We start from the raw sequence: 13,897 nt of genomic DNA, 5'->3' as shown, positions 1-13,897 counted from the left end.
CGCTATGTGCTGTGAATCACATACAACGTTGGTATCATTGGAGATTCACTTGAAACACAGGCACTCATTGTGTTTTTTGGGATATGACTCATAGTGGGCTGCTTTAAAAGTCCACTCTTAAAATCAATGACACAGCAAACATGTCATCCTGACAGGCTGCTTCAGAATAGTCTAGAATTATCCAGGCTAGGTCATCGCATCGACAGCAATATCCGCTATGTGATGACTTGAGGATATGTGTCTGTGTCCATTCATCAGTTTGTTTGTGTGTGTGCATGTGTGCGCGTGTGTTTGTTTGTGCGTCTGTGTTTGTGTGTAGGCAGATGCATATGTGTGTGTTTGTGTGTGCATGTGTATGGGTGTGTTTGTGTGTCTCTATGTAGGCAAATTCATATCTATGCGTGCGTGTGTGCGTGCGTGCTTGTGTTCTTCATGTTCTCCGTGTTCTTGGTCTAACCTTGCCCTCCCCTAAGGAGCCGGAACTGCCAAACAAGCAGAACATACGTGTCACTGTCTCAAAGCGCTGCGTCAGCCTCATCCACACTCCCCTGAACCCCGGAGCTAGGGCGGCTGTGGGGTTCGGAGAATCGTCGCTCATTAGACGCGTGAACTCAAGCAGTGCAAAGTATAAATATGGATGGATGCAACTTTGAGGGTTATGAAGGGTTATGGTTATTTTCATCTTAGTCAAAGTTAGCTTTCTTTGACAATTGACCGAAAATGGTATTGAATTTCACTCTGCATGAAAGCAAAGTTCTTACTTTAGCAGCATAGAGCACTATGTAAGGGATAATAATAGTCATTATCCCAAAGTAAAAATCCTGAAAAAGACTGATTATAATATGATAATTACTGGCTTGGTGTACATTATCCCACTTATTACATGACTTACTAATTGATTTATTGATCAAAAAATGATCTTATTTTAGACAAAAATAGTCTGTTCAATTCTGCAGTTGTAACTGCTTCCATAGCAAGGGCCTGTTACTCGTAGCAGCGGTCTGCTATACAGAAATAACAGACCGTAGAATGCCGTAATAGACCAATCAGAATCAAGTATTCAACAAAGCCATGTAATACATTTGGCATAAATGAATGCACTATAATAACCTGAACCCCTTGTCCCGATCTCAATGACCATGGCCTGCAGCATCGATTTACTGTGCAGTGCAGCCGCTACTGTCTTCAATTAGCTGTGGTGGATGAAGAACTCATTTCCCTGTAGTTAGACGGATTTACAAACACACAAGTACAATTACACACCGCCACACACACACATACTGACACACACACACACGCACACACACAAAGGCATGCGCACAACCACACACACGCCCACACACACACAGACGCACATACACACACACACACACACGGACACTCCCCTACACACACACACACACACATACACATACACGTACACGTACACACACACACACGCATATACGCACACACACACATACACACACACACTCTTGGCCCATTACATCAATTGTGGTCAGGGGAAAGGAGGATTAAAGATGGGTGGATGAGCGAGGAGGAGAGAGGAAGAGGTGGGGGGAGAAGGAGGAGGGTATCCTTGTCAGTTAATGAGCCAGAAACACACACTCACACGCACACATGTGCGTTACCTTTTAACACACAATAACACATTCCCTACCATTTAACACGCACACACACACACACACACACACACACACACACACACACACACACAAACACACACACCCTACAATTTAACACACCCACACACACACCTCACCAGTAAATGCCATTGGTCACCAAGAGCAAAGAGGAAACGAGAGAGAGAGAGAGAGAGAGAGAGAGAGAGAGAGAGAGAGAGAGAGAGAGAGAGGAGAGGCCGAGAGATGGACGCATAGCAGGACCTGGAACTGATCCAAGGGCCCTCATCCCATCAAGTATTCATGAGAGCATTTTCCAAGTCACCGCTCCGGCGCTACGTGGACGTCGGGGGCGCGGCGGGGAGCTGCACGGTGAAAGTTTTTTTTTGGTCAACCAAAGGGGGGGGGCACAGAATGTACGCAGCCTACGTCTAGGGGTGGTCGCCATCTGTTACCCTTGTGTTTACGTTCTGCAGTGACACACTTCACACACCGCCCTTCCATCCACAACCCCCCTCCCCCAGCAGACAGTGACAAGGAGGAGGTGGAGGAGGGAGGGGGGGAGGAGATAGGGGAGGAGAGGGGAGAGGAGGAGATGAGAGAGCAGGAGATGAGGGAGGAGGAGATAAGAGGGGGGGGGGAAATAGGAGGGAAGGAGATGAGAGGGAAGGAGAAGCAACCAGAGGAGATGGGAGAGGAGGAGATGGGAGAGGAGGAGGCAGGAGGGGAGGAGACAGGAGGGGAGGAGACAGGAGGGGAGGAGACGGAAGAGGAGGAGATAGGGGGGAAGGAGAAGGGAAGAGAGGAGATGAGAGAGGAGGAGATGAGAGAGGAGGAGATGGGAGAGGAGGAGATAGGAGAGGATGAGAAGGGAGCGGAGGAGATAGGAAGGAACTAGATAGGAGAAGAGATAATGGGAGGGGAGGGGATGGGAGAGGGGGGAGGGGGAGGGGAGGAGAAGGGAGAGGAGGAGACAGGAGGAGAGGAGAAGGGAGAGGAGGAGACAGGAGGAGAGAAGAAGGGAGAGGAGGATGCGATGGCCGCTGCCGCCGCTGCCGCTGCTGGAGACGCGCGAGGCGACGGGCGCTAATTTTAGGTTAGCTGCTAATTTAGATCTCCGCTTGTGCCGTCTCCCTCGTCACGCCACTTATCGTCATCTGCTCCGCAGTAGCCGAGTTCACACACACACACACACACGCACACACGCACACACACACACACCAAGCCAGTTCACCAGGGTCATGAGTGTATTGATTAGGTGTTTGTTTATCCAGCAGGTAGAGACGGAGGAGTAAGGGAGGCAGGATTGCCATTTGAACAAAAAGGTTCTGTGTTTTGTGATACGTTCATGAGTGTGGGATGTGCAAGGATGTGATATGTGCATGTGTGTATGTGCATGTGTGTATGTGCATGTATGTGGCATATGCAGGTGTGTCGTATGTGCATGTATGTGGGATGTGCATGTATGTGGGATGTGCATGTGGTATGTGCATATGTGTGGTATGTGCATGTGTGTGTGGTATGCGCATGTGCATGTGTGTGGTATGTGCATGAGTGTGTTATGTGTATGTGTGTGGTATGTGCATGTGTGTAGGTGGCATGCGTCTCATAGGTATATGCATGAGTGTGTTGTGTGTAGAGGTGATTTTGAACTCATTTTGACAAACACATAAACACACAGGTGCATAATCACTCATTCACATACACACACATCATGCACATATTACCTTACAATGTAAATATATTCATAATATACGAACACGACTCAAATGAATCCGAGGAACATCGGAACTGGGAGATGAACACGACGCCACCACTATAACGATCCCAAAAGGAGCTCCATAAGATGACAGATCAAACATGGTACCCCTGGGGGTACATACATGAGACGGTTAGGAGTGGGGGTGGGTGCATGGGTAGGGATGGGGTGCCCAAGGGCTGTTGTTCTTGAGCGTATTTAGCAGGCGTCGGCAGGTCACATGATCCATAGGGAACCCAAAAGAAGCTCCGTCTCCATTACGTAACGATCAAACATCGAGCTCTGTGTGCGCGTTTCCCTTCTTCCCGTTCTCCGCTCTCTCCCCCACCCCCCCCTAGTGCCGAGCCAACAGCTCTTCATCTGGTGACAGGGACACACCGTGGAGACATTCTGTTGGATCAGAGGGCCCTGGGAGGTTAATTGCGGTCTTTGGACTGTTATCTGGTGAAGAACGTCTGTGGATTGATTACCAAGCTTTACCGTTCCCAGTATGAATGTTTGAATGTGGTGGAAGCTTGTTGACCGCGATATCTCGCTAATAGTTTCCAGCGTTCAACAGGGAGTAGGCTATAGTTTCTTTTCTCATGTTTTTGGGGTCTTACCTCTTTTTTCGTTTGACTAATATAATACTCTTATCATTAAGTATCTTTGTTAATATTGTAGCGGCTTAGGAGCTATTATAATTACTGCTATCATTAAGCATCATTGATAAGATTGTATTGGCCTCGGAGCTTATATAATCCTACTTAATAATGCACCATTTTTAGTATGGTATTATTAACAAATTTCGCCTACGGAGGATAAATAGAGTTGTATCTATCTATGCTAGTGGTCAAGGCGTTTCCAAGGGAAGAAAAGGATGTGTTTTTCTATTTCTGTCTGCCTAAAAGGGGAACCGTCTCAATGGGACTAGTTCACTGTTGTTGTGAACAACGTGTGCAACATTAACTCAATTTCTGCAACAAAAAGATCTGGAGCTTTGACGTTTTAAGTCCTTGGTCCAGGATTGACGTAATTTGTTCGAATTGGAACAAACAATTGCATTGAACTTTGCGATTTCTCCACAGAAACGGTATGGATATCACAGACCACCTATTTTCCCCCCAACACGTGTACAAAGCCAGTCTTCTCTCTGCGCGGAGTGACCTTCCCGCTGAACTACTCACAGTCCCCCTGAACTATAACAATCGACTCCAGAACCATCCGTTTCAGGACGACGTGCGTTCTGTCCGGTTCTCGCCGCAGCATGTGAGTCAGCGGTCTTGACCCCTGGCGTCCCCAACCCTCCCGTACTTCATGTCTGTCCCAGGCCCCCTCATCATCACGCCACCATACCTCATCCCCCGCTCACGCTCCATGTCACAGTGTAATCTCCGCGGTAACAGCGATTCCTCACACCACCCGTTTACCCGACCCCCCTGTCGATGACGTTAGAAAAACCCAATCGATCTTGGGAGGATGTTACAGCAGCGGACTCTGCTCGCTCTGATTGGCTGGCAAGATAAAGACAACCCGATATAGGATCTCAACAGTGGGGAGAGGCCGGAGGATTGGCTGAGATTAGGGAGGATGTCTCTTTGCTGATCGCTGATTGGCTGAAGGTGAACTTGGTTTCTTTGTCAAAGGTGACAATATTTTGCAGGCTTGTCCAGCTAGAGCTAATTACTTATAGATTGATCATGATTTGGAAAACTAATAATAAAAAAATAATAAGGCATCAACGTGACTTCCAGTATGGGGTATTTGTTCTCTCCATCTGGTCTCTACTGGCAGACCATGCTAGCATAGACCCTCTTCTTTAGCCCAGTAATATAATTAGCTTTGGCAGTGATACTGAAGTTGGGAGTGTGTCGCTCTATCTGTCTGTGAGTTATCGCTGTCAACATGCCGCAAGCATATTACATCTTCATCCCATCAGTTTTGTTTATCAGTTGTATTGATCAGTAGCAGAGGGAGGCATACAGGTAGGGAACAGTGAGGCATTGTAGTCCATCTACAGTCCATCTGTAGTCCATCTATCGAGTTGATTGGTTGCCTGTATCAACGGGTAAGCCGAAGTTGATCTGTCTGTCACACGTCTGAGTGGACACTCCCACTTGTGATGTCACAAAGGGATAGCTTCCTAATGGAGTCGTCATCAGAGCAACACATCAACATGATGTCTGGTAGGAAAGCTAGGGCTTTTAGAATCAGCCTGGGGACTAGTATTGAACACACAGGCCTACATACACGTAGTGCAGCACTCTCCAACCTATGTTTTACTTATATACGTTCACTAATATCCATAGCATCCCTATATCCTGTCCAGAACAGTCACCTTAGTTTCGGTACACAGCCTATTTCGCTGGGCAACCTTTAGCGGTGCTTGGGATGTGGGTGAAGGAGCCGAGCTTCAGTGATGACCCATGACACTCCTCTGCTGCTGAGGGTAGAGCTTATGTGCTCCAGCTCTTCAGGTGGAGACAACCACTTCTCGGTTTACACACCCTCCCAAGAGAAAACTACGACCGACTTAGCGCCATAGCCGTGAGATGGAGGAACAGCTTTAGCTAGCCAAGGATGGTTTCATCCAAGCGTATAATCCCGATTATTTTAAATAATAATTTGGATATTTGTTTGATTTTGCAATATTGTCATCTTGATTCGTGAGTTTTTTATGATCGTTGAATGAAACAGTCACTCAAAAATACCCTGTGGCCTGGATACTGTTATTATACACTATAGATCAAGCACCTCAATGAGTATATTTATGTGGCATAAATTCCGTCTCATTATTTAGTTTTGTTTCCATTGGATTTCTGCCCCTTTGATTTGTAAATGATCCAGACTGTCTGTTGCTCATCGGTCCCAGAGAGGAGCGATCCGTCGCGGCTAAGCACAACACGACACTCCGCTGTTGATGGAGGGATTCAAATTGATCCAATCTGTGGGTTAACCCCCGGCCCACCGCTTGACCTTTATGTCATATTTCATACTGGGGGAACGGTACGGGGGGTTCATGTCACGACAGTGCGCCACACGCCATCTTTCACGCTGCCATGAAAGACTGAGACGCTGATGGAGAAAAAGACATTAACGCTCGCACACACACATCCTGTGAGCGCGAGACATAAACCATAGCGCAAGGGCGTAGAGGCACCTCACCATGAACAAAGAGGGAGGGAGACCTATAGGGTAGAGAGAGAGAGAGAGAGAGAGAGAGAGAGAGAGAGAGAGAGAGAGAGAGAGAGAGAGAGACAGAGAGACAGAGAGACAGAGAGACAGAGAGAGAGAGAGGGGAGGGGGGGAGAGAGAGAGAGAGAGAGAGAGAGAGAAAGAGAGAGAGAGAGAAAGAGAGAGAGAGAGAGAGACAGAGAGACAGAGAGAGAGAGAGGGGAGGGGGAGAGAGAGAGAGAGAGAGAGAGAGAGAGACAGAGAGACAGAGAGAGAGAGCGAGAGAGAGAGAGAAAGAGAGAGAGAAAGAGAGACAGAGAGGGAGAAATCAAGAGGAAGAGAGAAAGACAGAGAGAGAGAGAGAGCGGGAGAGAAATCGAGAAGAAAAAACGAGAGAGGGGAAGAGAAAGAGAGACGGAAATCTGAAGCTTCTGTTCCAGAAGCAGTGTTGGGCGTGTGCAGCATCACCTACATCATGGGTGCAGGCTGTGCTCAGGTAGCGTGCTGGAGTGGTGTGTGTGTGTGTGTGTGTGTGTGTGTGTGTGTGTGTGTTTATACGGTGTGGGCAGATGGTTGGTATATACAGTGCGTGTAACCCAATGCAGGCAGGTAAATATAGCCTGTGGCTGATCAGTACCGGACTGGGAGTGGAGCTTACAGCTCTCAGCTCGACCTTGGCCCATTGTCCATCTCCTCCTCCTTCTCCTCCTCCCGTCCTCCTCCTCCCCTCTGTATCCTCCTCCTCCTCTCCTCCTCCTAGCCCTCTCTTTTCCCCTCCTCCTTTCCTCCAGCCCCTCCACTTCCTCTCCTCTTCCTCTCCTCCATCCCCTCCTCTTCCTCTCCTCCTATCCTCCTCCTCTCCTCCTCTTCCTCTCCTCCTCCTACCCTCCTCCTCTCCTCCTCTCTTCCTCCCCGACGGATTTACAGCTATGAGCTCGTGCTCTCTTGCTGAACATTAGTCTGGGTTCTGAGAGGTCTACCTTAAACATTGCCATACGCTTCGTGACCATGAAGATATAACGGTGCGAGAATGGTTTTGGTGATTCACAGAATGTTTCAACCTGATCAATTAATAAACATTGAACAGTTTTAAATGTATTAAAAACAACAACATGCAAGGATTTATATTTGCTGATCTCATAGGGATCAGAAAACGGCCTTTCATTACCTTAGAAAGACATCCATGCAGTAATTGCAATAAGCAAACAATACACACCCATACACAAGCCAAGCAAACAGACGCGTACGTCCCCAGGAATCTAGGACATTTGTCTTGATGGCCCTCTCTCACATAGAACCACAGCATATTTTTCCTTGCTTGCACGTGTGCCCGAAAGCACACACACACACACACACACACACACACACACACACACACACACACACACCCACACACACATCAGAGCAGCGTATTCTTTTCATATCATCGTTTAGATTGAATCTAGGGCACCACATTTACTCTCAGCAGAAGTCTGCTGGTCTCTGCAACAAGGGGTACCTTAATGGGTGATGCAGCTGGTGGTTGCCAGATGTTAACACAGAGCTGGCAAATGCTACGCGCAGGAGTATATGCTCAGTCGATACACTCACTGTTTGGTTAAGGGAGCCTGATGAAGAATAATAATATACGATAATATTATTAATAATAATACACATTATATTGTCGCTGTTTTTTTACGTTTTGATTATTCAGAGGGGAAAAAAGCATGTGCAGATGTAGCGGAGGCTAACTCCATTCAGGGCTAACCATTATAAATCAAAAGGTTCCAGTGATCAAAACATGCTCAATGAATGGCCAGTCTTTGCAGCCTCAATGTGGACAACCTTCATTCAGTCAACACAAAGAAACCAGGTCTTCCACTGCAACCAATGCATCATCAGTAACTCCTCGGGACATTCTCTGACCCCCCCCCCCAAAACACACACACACACACACACACAGATCGTTTCCATACCATCACGCTAATGGTCATGTCCATTAGCTTGTCCCTCCATCTATCTTAGAAAGTGCAAGCCTCTAGGAAGTGCTGTTTTGCATTGTGGTTGAAACAAATCCATACATGTGTAAATGTATATGCAAATATGGATCCGTTTTATCCAGCCATCTATAAGCCCTGTCTGCATCTCTGGTGGTTGTGTGTTTGTCACAATGACTTGAGAGAGTATAAGTAGTTCCACAACACACGCACACAGACACACACAGGCACACACACAGTGTTCAGAGACGCTCACTTATCACACTGTGACATTTCTTTGCAGTCTTCTTCATCTTTCTGAATTATTTAACTCCATTAGAGGGGAGTGTCTTTCCAGGAAGAATAACACAATTCCGTGCCGACACTATAGTCGATGACCTTGGTCGAAACGGAGACAGTTGAGTATGACCGATTCTCAGCAGCCAAATTAGATTCCCTCGGTTGAGGGAACTATTTAACGATCATAGGGCATGAGGTTTCTCCTGTGCCCTGGAATCCAGCCTCACATCATTGTGGCCCTATTCACTATCCATTCATCTGTGTTCATCTAGCAGCCCAAACCTGGGAGTATTTTGTTGGGTATAGAAACCAGGAACTATTGCACTGGTATCCAGGTGAGCAGTACCCGCCGGGCCAATGACAAATTCCATTTCAGTACCCCGTTTCGGTACTTTGGTGTTTTGTGATTGGATTGGTAGTCACACACACACACACACACACACACACACACACACACACACACACACACACACACACACACACACACACACACACACACACACACACACACACACCAGTTCTATTCCTGCCTGGTCATCTTTAATTGCAATCTATTCCTCCCACGCAATTTCCTTACACTCAGCTTTCGCTCTATCGCTCTCTCTCTCTCTCTCTCGTTGTCTCCTCAAATCATGCACTCCCATACATCACTGTATGTGGGTATGTGTGTGCGTGTGTGTATGTGCATGCGTGTCTGTATGTGTGCCTGTGTTTGCCTACATTCGTGCTTGCGTGTGTGTGCACACTTGCTTGTGTGTCAGTGTGCTTGCGTGTGTATATGTGTGTGTGTGTATGTGTGTGCATGCGTGTGTGTGTGTGTGCGTGTGCATATGCGTGCGTCCATGATTGCGTGTGTAGGTCAGTGATTTAGCAGTTGGCCCCTGACAGTTGTTATACGGTTAATCTCTCCATCTTGCAGACAGCATCGTCTGAGAAACCCCTGTGCACCACTTCAACTCTGAAGCAAGACCATTTTGATGAGACTTTAACTTTCCCATTAACTCCATTGATTCATGTCATGGTGTCAGGTGGATCTCGTCATGCTCGAAACACAACACTTCACACACACACTCATAAAAAATTATTTCATTGGCAAGTCAATGCGTTTTTTGGGACGAGTCTTACATCACATATCCTCCTCTGTGGTCGTCTCCCCCTCTGTTTCATTACGTCTACATTATACTAATGTTTGCATAATGGCCACTGAGGGAATACTAAGACGCGATTGGCTGAGGAGCATCCACTATTAAAGCACATTAAAAAATAATGGAACAGAGTCTGCTGTGAGTCGACTAAACACGATGCATTCATTGGGTTGAGCAGAGCACAATGTGTAGATGCTCTGTCCAAAGGGTCTCCATTGTGTTAGCTGTGTTTAATGGCGCGTTTCCACCGGTGGATGCGGTTCGGTTTGGTTCGCAAAGGTGCGGCACGGATCGTGTTTCTTCCGCCAAAAGTGGGCGTTACCCGGACTGAGCCGTACTGAGCCGTACTCGTCTCACACTCGTCTCGCAGGGGTACTGAGTTGGGGTACTGAGACGCCTGAAAGGGTGCCGGCAAGTTCGAGCTACACACACCCTCCGTTGATTGGTCGACAAAAATCACTGGAAAATCACTTCCGGGCGACATGGGGATAAAAACAAACAAACAGTCCCCGCGAGGTATTATTTTGTACAATGGACATGTCGCGCAAAACTCTAACTTGGGCGAACAAGGAGGTGGAGACGTTCCTCTGCATTCTTGGGGAGGAAGACGTGCAGAGGGAGCTTGATGGAGCAGTTTTTATTGTTTTTATTTTATTTATTGTTTTTAGTGAGCAGGCTACACTGTGTCGCGCTACTATGATGTCACAATGTTTACGTAGCTGCCGCGGCGATCGACATCTGGCCTACCACAAGGGTACTGTCGGCGGCGGAAACGCGACCTCGGAACTGGGCTGGGCTATACCGCCCCCTCACTACCGGACTGAGGCGAACCGAACCAAACCGCACCATCCGGTGGAAATGTGCCATGATAGCAATGCTATTAGCTCTCCCATCTGGCTTCACCGATGAAGTATCAGAGGATCACTAAAGTATCACTTATTACCAGTAGTTGGATGGAACTTTAATGACTCCATGATTTTCAGCAATTAATTGCCCATCGTTGAACGGTGGCGAAGAACAGCTCATTCTGCTTTGACTAAGCTATCTGCTAAGATAAACCATTTTTGAACGGTAATAGTTTCTATTTTTGGGACAATGAAGAAAGAAGCCGAAGATTCAAAACACGTGGAGCTAATTCTGTTGCATGGTTTTAAGTATGATAATGAAAAATCGGGTAATACTTTACATTGAGTGGCAGTCTTAGTCGAATTACAATGCAACAACCTGTGACAGCATAATGTGTTTAAATGTGATGGAAGAGGAGCCTTAACCTAACCCTAGTGTGGAGCTCACTTTGTTGCCTAATCCTTACCTTAACCCCTAACACTTACCACACTGTAATTACACGCTGGTGCACACAAGTACGTTCAGTTACATGCTGCTACATTGCATATCCTACAGTACTTGTGTAAAATGACAATGAAACACAGCGCTCTTGTCAAGTGTTACCATATTATTTGGTATAACTGTTACTTGATGTCCCGAGATGTCACAACATCGTTCAAATAAATGTAGGATGTAATTCTCTACATAACACAATATAACCCCCCCACACACACACACACACACACACACACACACACACACACACACACTCAAACATGCACCAGCCTCCGCTCCAAGCAGACTCACTTAGCAAAGTGTAACTCAAACACTCCGCCAACGCCCTCACCTGATCAGGTATGCATGATGCATGGTGCTGCTGTACTGCACAGATCTATAATACAACACGAGGGCGGCGGGGTTTGCCGTCGGCTGGCACGCCCCACGCCAACGACGTACTCTTCCTAGTCGAAGTCATTCCGTCATGCCACCGACCAGACGATAGCGAGGGGGTGAAAGGGCGCTGGTATACGGATTGAATCTGGACTCGATCACATTCCCACAGTAACACACTGCTCAGCAGAGCGGCGTCTGTCACTAGGAAAGCCACCGTGGCGTCCGCTGCTTTTCGGGGGAGGGAGGGTGAGCGTGTTTTGCGGCGTGGCGATTTAAAATAGCCGTGCGTAATAATAACAACGCAATGTGTTATTTGCACATGCGTGTGTTTTTTGAGCGCACGACTGCTGAATGCGACAGCACACACACACCCCCCCCCCCCCCCCCCCCCCCCCCCCCCCCCCCCCCCCCCCCCCCCCCCCCCCCCCCCACACACACACACACACACACACACCGATGACTATACTGAGCACCTCTTGAAGCGTCTCACAGCGCTGTCTTGGGGATGACACGCTGTCTCAGGATGCCTCCTGTCTTGTGTCTCCCGGCTAACAACTCCACCCCTCCACAGCTCCACAGCTCCACCCCTCCACACCTCCACCCTGCTCCTTCATGTGTATTAATTCATGATTGAACCCACCATCCAAGGGAAGCTATCATGCAACTGAAAAGCCTGGGAAAGGGGGGGGGGATAGAGAGAGAGTGTAACAGAGAGGGAGAGAAAGAGGGGAAGAGAGAGAGTGTGTGTTTGTGTGACTGTGTGTGTGACTGTGTATGTGTGTGTGCGCGTGTGTGTGTGTGTGTGTAAAAGAAAGAAAGAGAAAGAACGAGAGAGCGAGAGACAAAGACAGAGAGCATGCTAAGCACACTGCAGATGTGGGAACAACACACCACCTCATTGGAAATGAATGGAAAATTAAACCAGTTTCTGAAGACGACATCTTCGTCCCAGTCGCCGCCCCCCCCCCCCCCCCTCCCCCCACCCTCACCCCTCACGTTGACACCGCCACCGCCTGTGTAGTCATCAGCGGTCTTCCTCCAATACCCTCGCCCTCCCCCCTCCCTCTCTGCCTGCAACCCAATGACTGATTGTGGGGGAACACAGAACCTGTGCCACGTATCTTACTGACACACACACACACACGCGCACACACCAAACACACACCGATATGATGCACAAGTCTAATTGGATCATCTCCTGAAACCCATGAGGGAAGGCTGTCAAAACGGAGCGAGATATGGGAGGGGGGGGTAATGGGTGTGTGTGTGTGTGTGTGTGTGTGTGTGTGTAGGTGTGTGTGTGTGTGTGTGTGTGTGTGTGTGTGTGCGTGTGTGTTCAGAAGGGAAGAAGGATGCATATATAGACGGAGCCTGTCACTTATGATGAAAGAAACCCCGTCTCCCTCCCCGAACCCCCCCCCCCCCCCCTCAGCCATACCTTGCGCCTGCGGTCGCGGGATTTATTCCTCTTCTTGGTCTTCTCCTCCTCCTTCTCTCGCAGCTCCGCCGCCGCCGCCTCGGCTATGTCCTTGTTCTTACGGAGCTGCTTGGCGGCTTGCGCCATGGTGCCGCTTCTGCTGCCGCTCTGCCGCTGCTGCTGCCACTATCACTGCTACTGCGGTCACCGCGGCGCCAGCTCTACTCCTCCCGCACTAGACGACCACCAGCCGTCTCCGCTCCGCTCGTCCCCGGTTTACCGCCTCCCCCTCTGTGTCCCCCCGCGCCCCCCCCTCCCACCCAACCTCGTCCCCAGTATCTTATCCACCTCAACCTTGGAGGCCACCGCTGTGTGCGTGCGTCCACCCTGTCTGTGTCTGTGTCTGTCTGTCTGTCTGTCTGTCTGTCTGTCTGTCTGTCTGTCTGTCTGTCTGTCTGTCTGTCTGTCTTTCTGTCTGTCTGTCTGTCTGTCAGTGCTGAGCAGTGTTGCTGGATGCGCGCGTGGATGCGTATCTGTGGGAAGATGCTCCTGGCAACAGCCGCCACCACCAACACCGCTTAGCACAGAAAAAAACAGGAGAACACGAGGAGGCTATACGGCTGGTGATGCCGAGGTCGGCTGCTGCTAGTCATCCAGTCAGGTTTCACTGTAGCGAGGAGCCTCCCCTCCCCCGTCCATCCCCTCTCTCTCTCTCTCTCTCTCTCTCTCTCTCTCTCTTTTCCGGCACAGACCAGTCACGCAGACGGGTGCTCAGCGCAGTGGGAGCCCCTTGCTGCAGCAGAGCCTCTGATCTCCATCTCCCTCCA

General features: G+C 48.8%; 1 protein-coding gene across 1 annotated transcript in view; it reads right to left on the bottom strand.

Moving 5' to 3' along the window:
- The window catches only part of ank1b (ankyrin 1, erythrocytic b), a gene marked incomplete at both ends in the record, with an annotated part of 75,304 nt that extends 62,087 nt beyond the window's left edge, over positions 1 to 13,217 (bottom strand). Inside the window, one exon of the mRNA XM_079734593.1 lies at positions 13,092 to 13,217. Coding sequence (XP_079590719.1) covers positions 13,092 to 13,217 — 126 coding nt within the window. The remainder of the gene's footprint in view (positions 1 to 13,091) is intronic.
- Between the last annotated feature and the right edge of the window lie 680 nt (positions 13,218 to 13,897).

The sequence above is a fragment of the Pollachius pollachius genome, assembly GCF_949987615.1.
Source record: "Pollachius pollachius genome assembly, chromosome: 4".
NCBI classification, from domain to species: Eukaryota; Metazoa; Chordata; class Actinopteri; order Gadiformes; family Gadidae; genus Pollachius; species Pollachius pollachius.
This window is presented reverse-complemented; position numbering and strand designations above follow the sequence as displayed.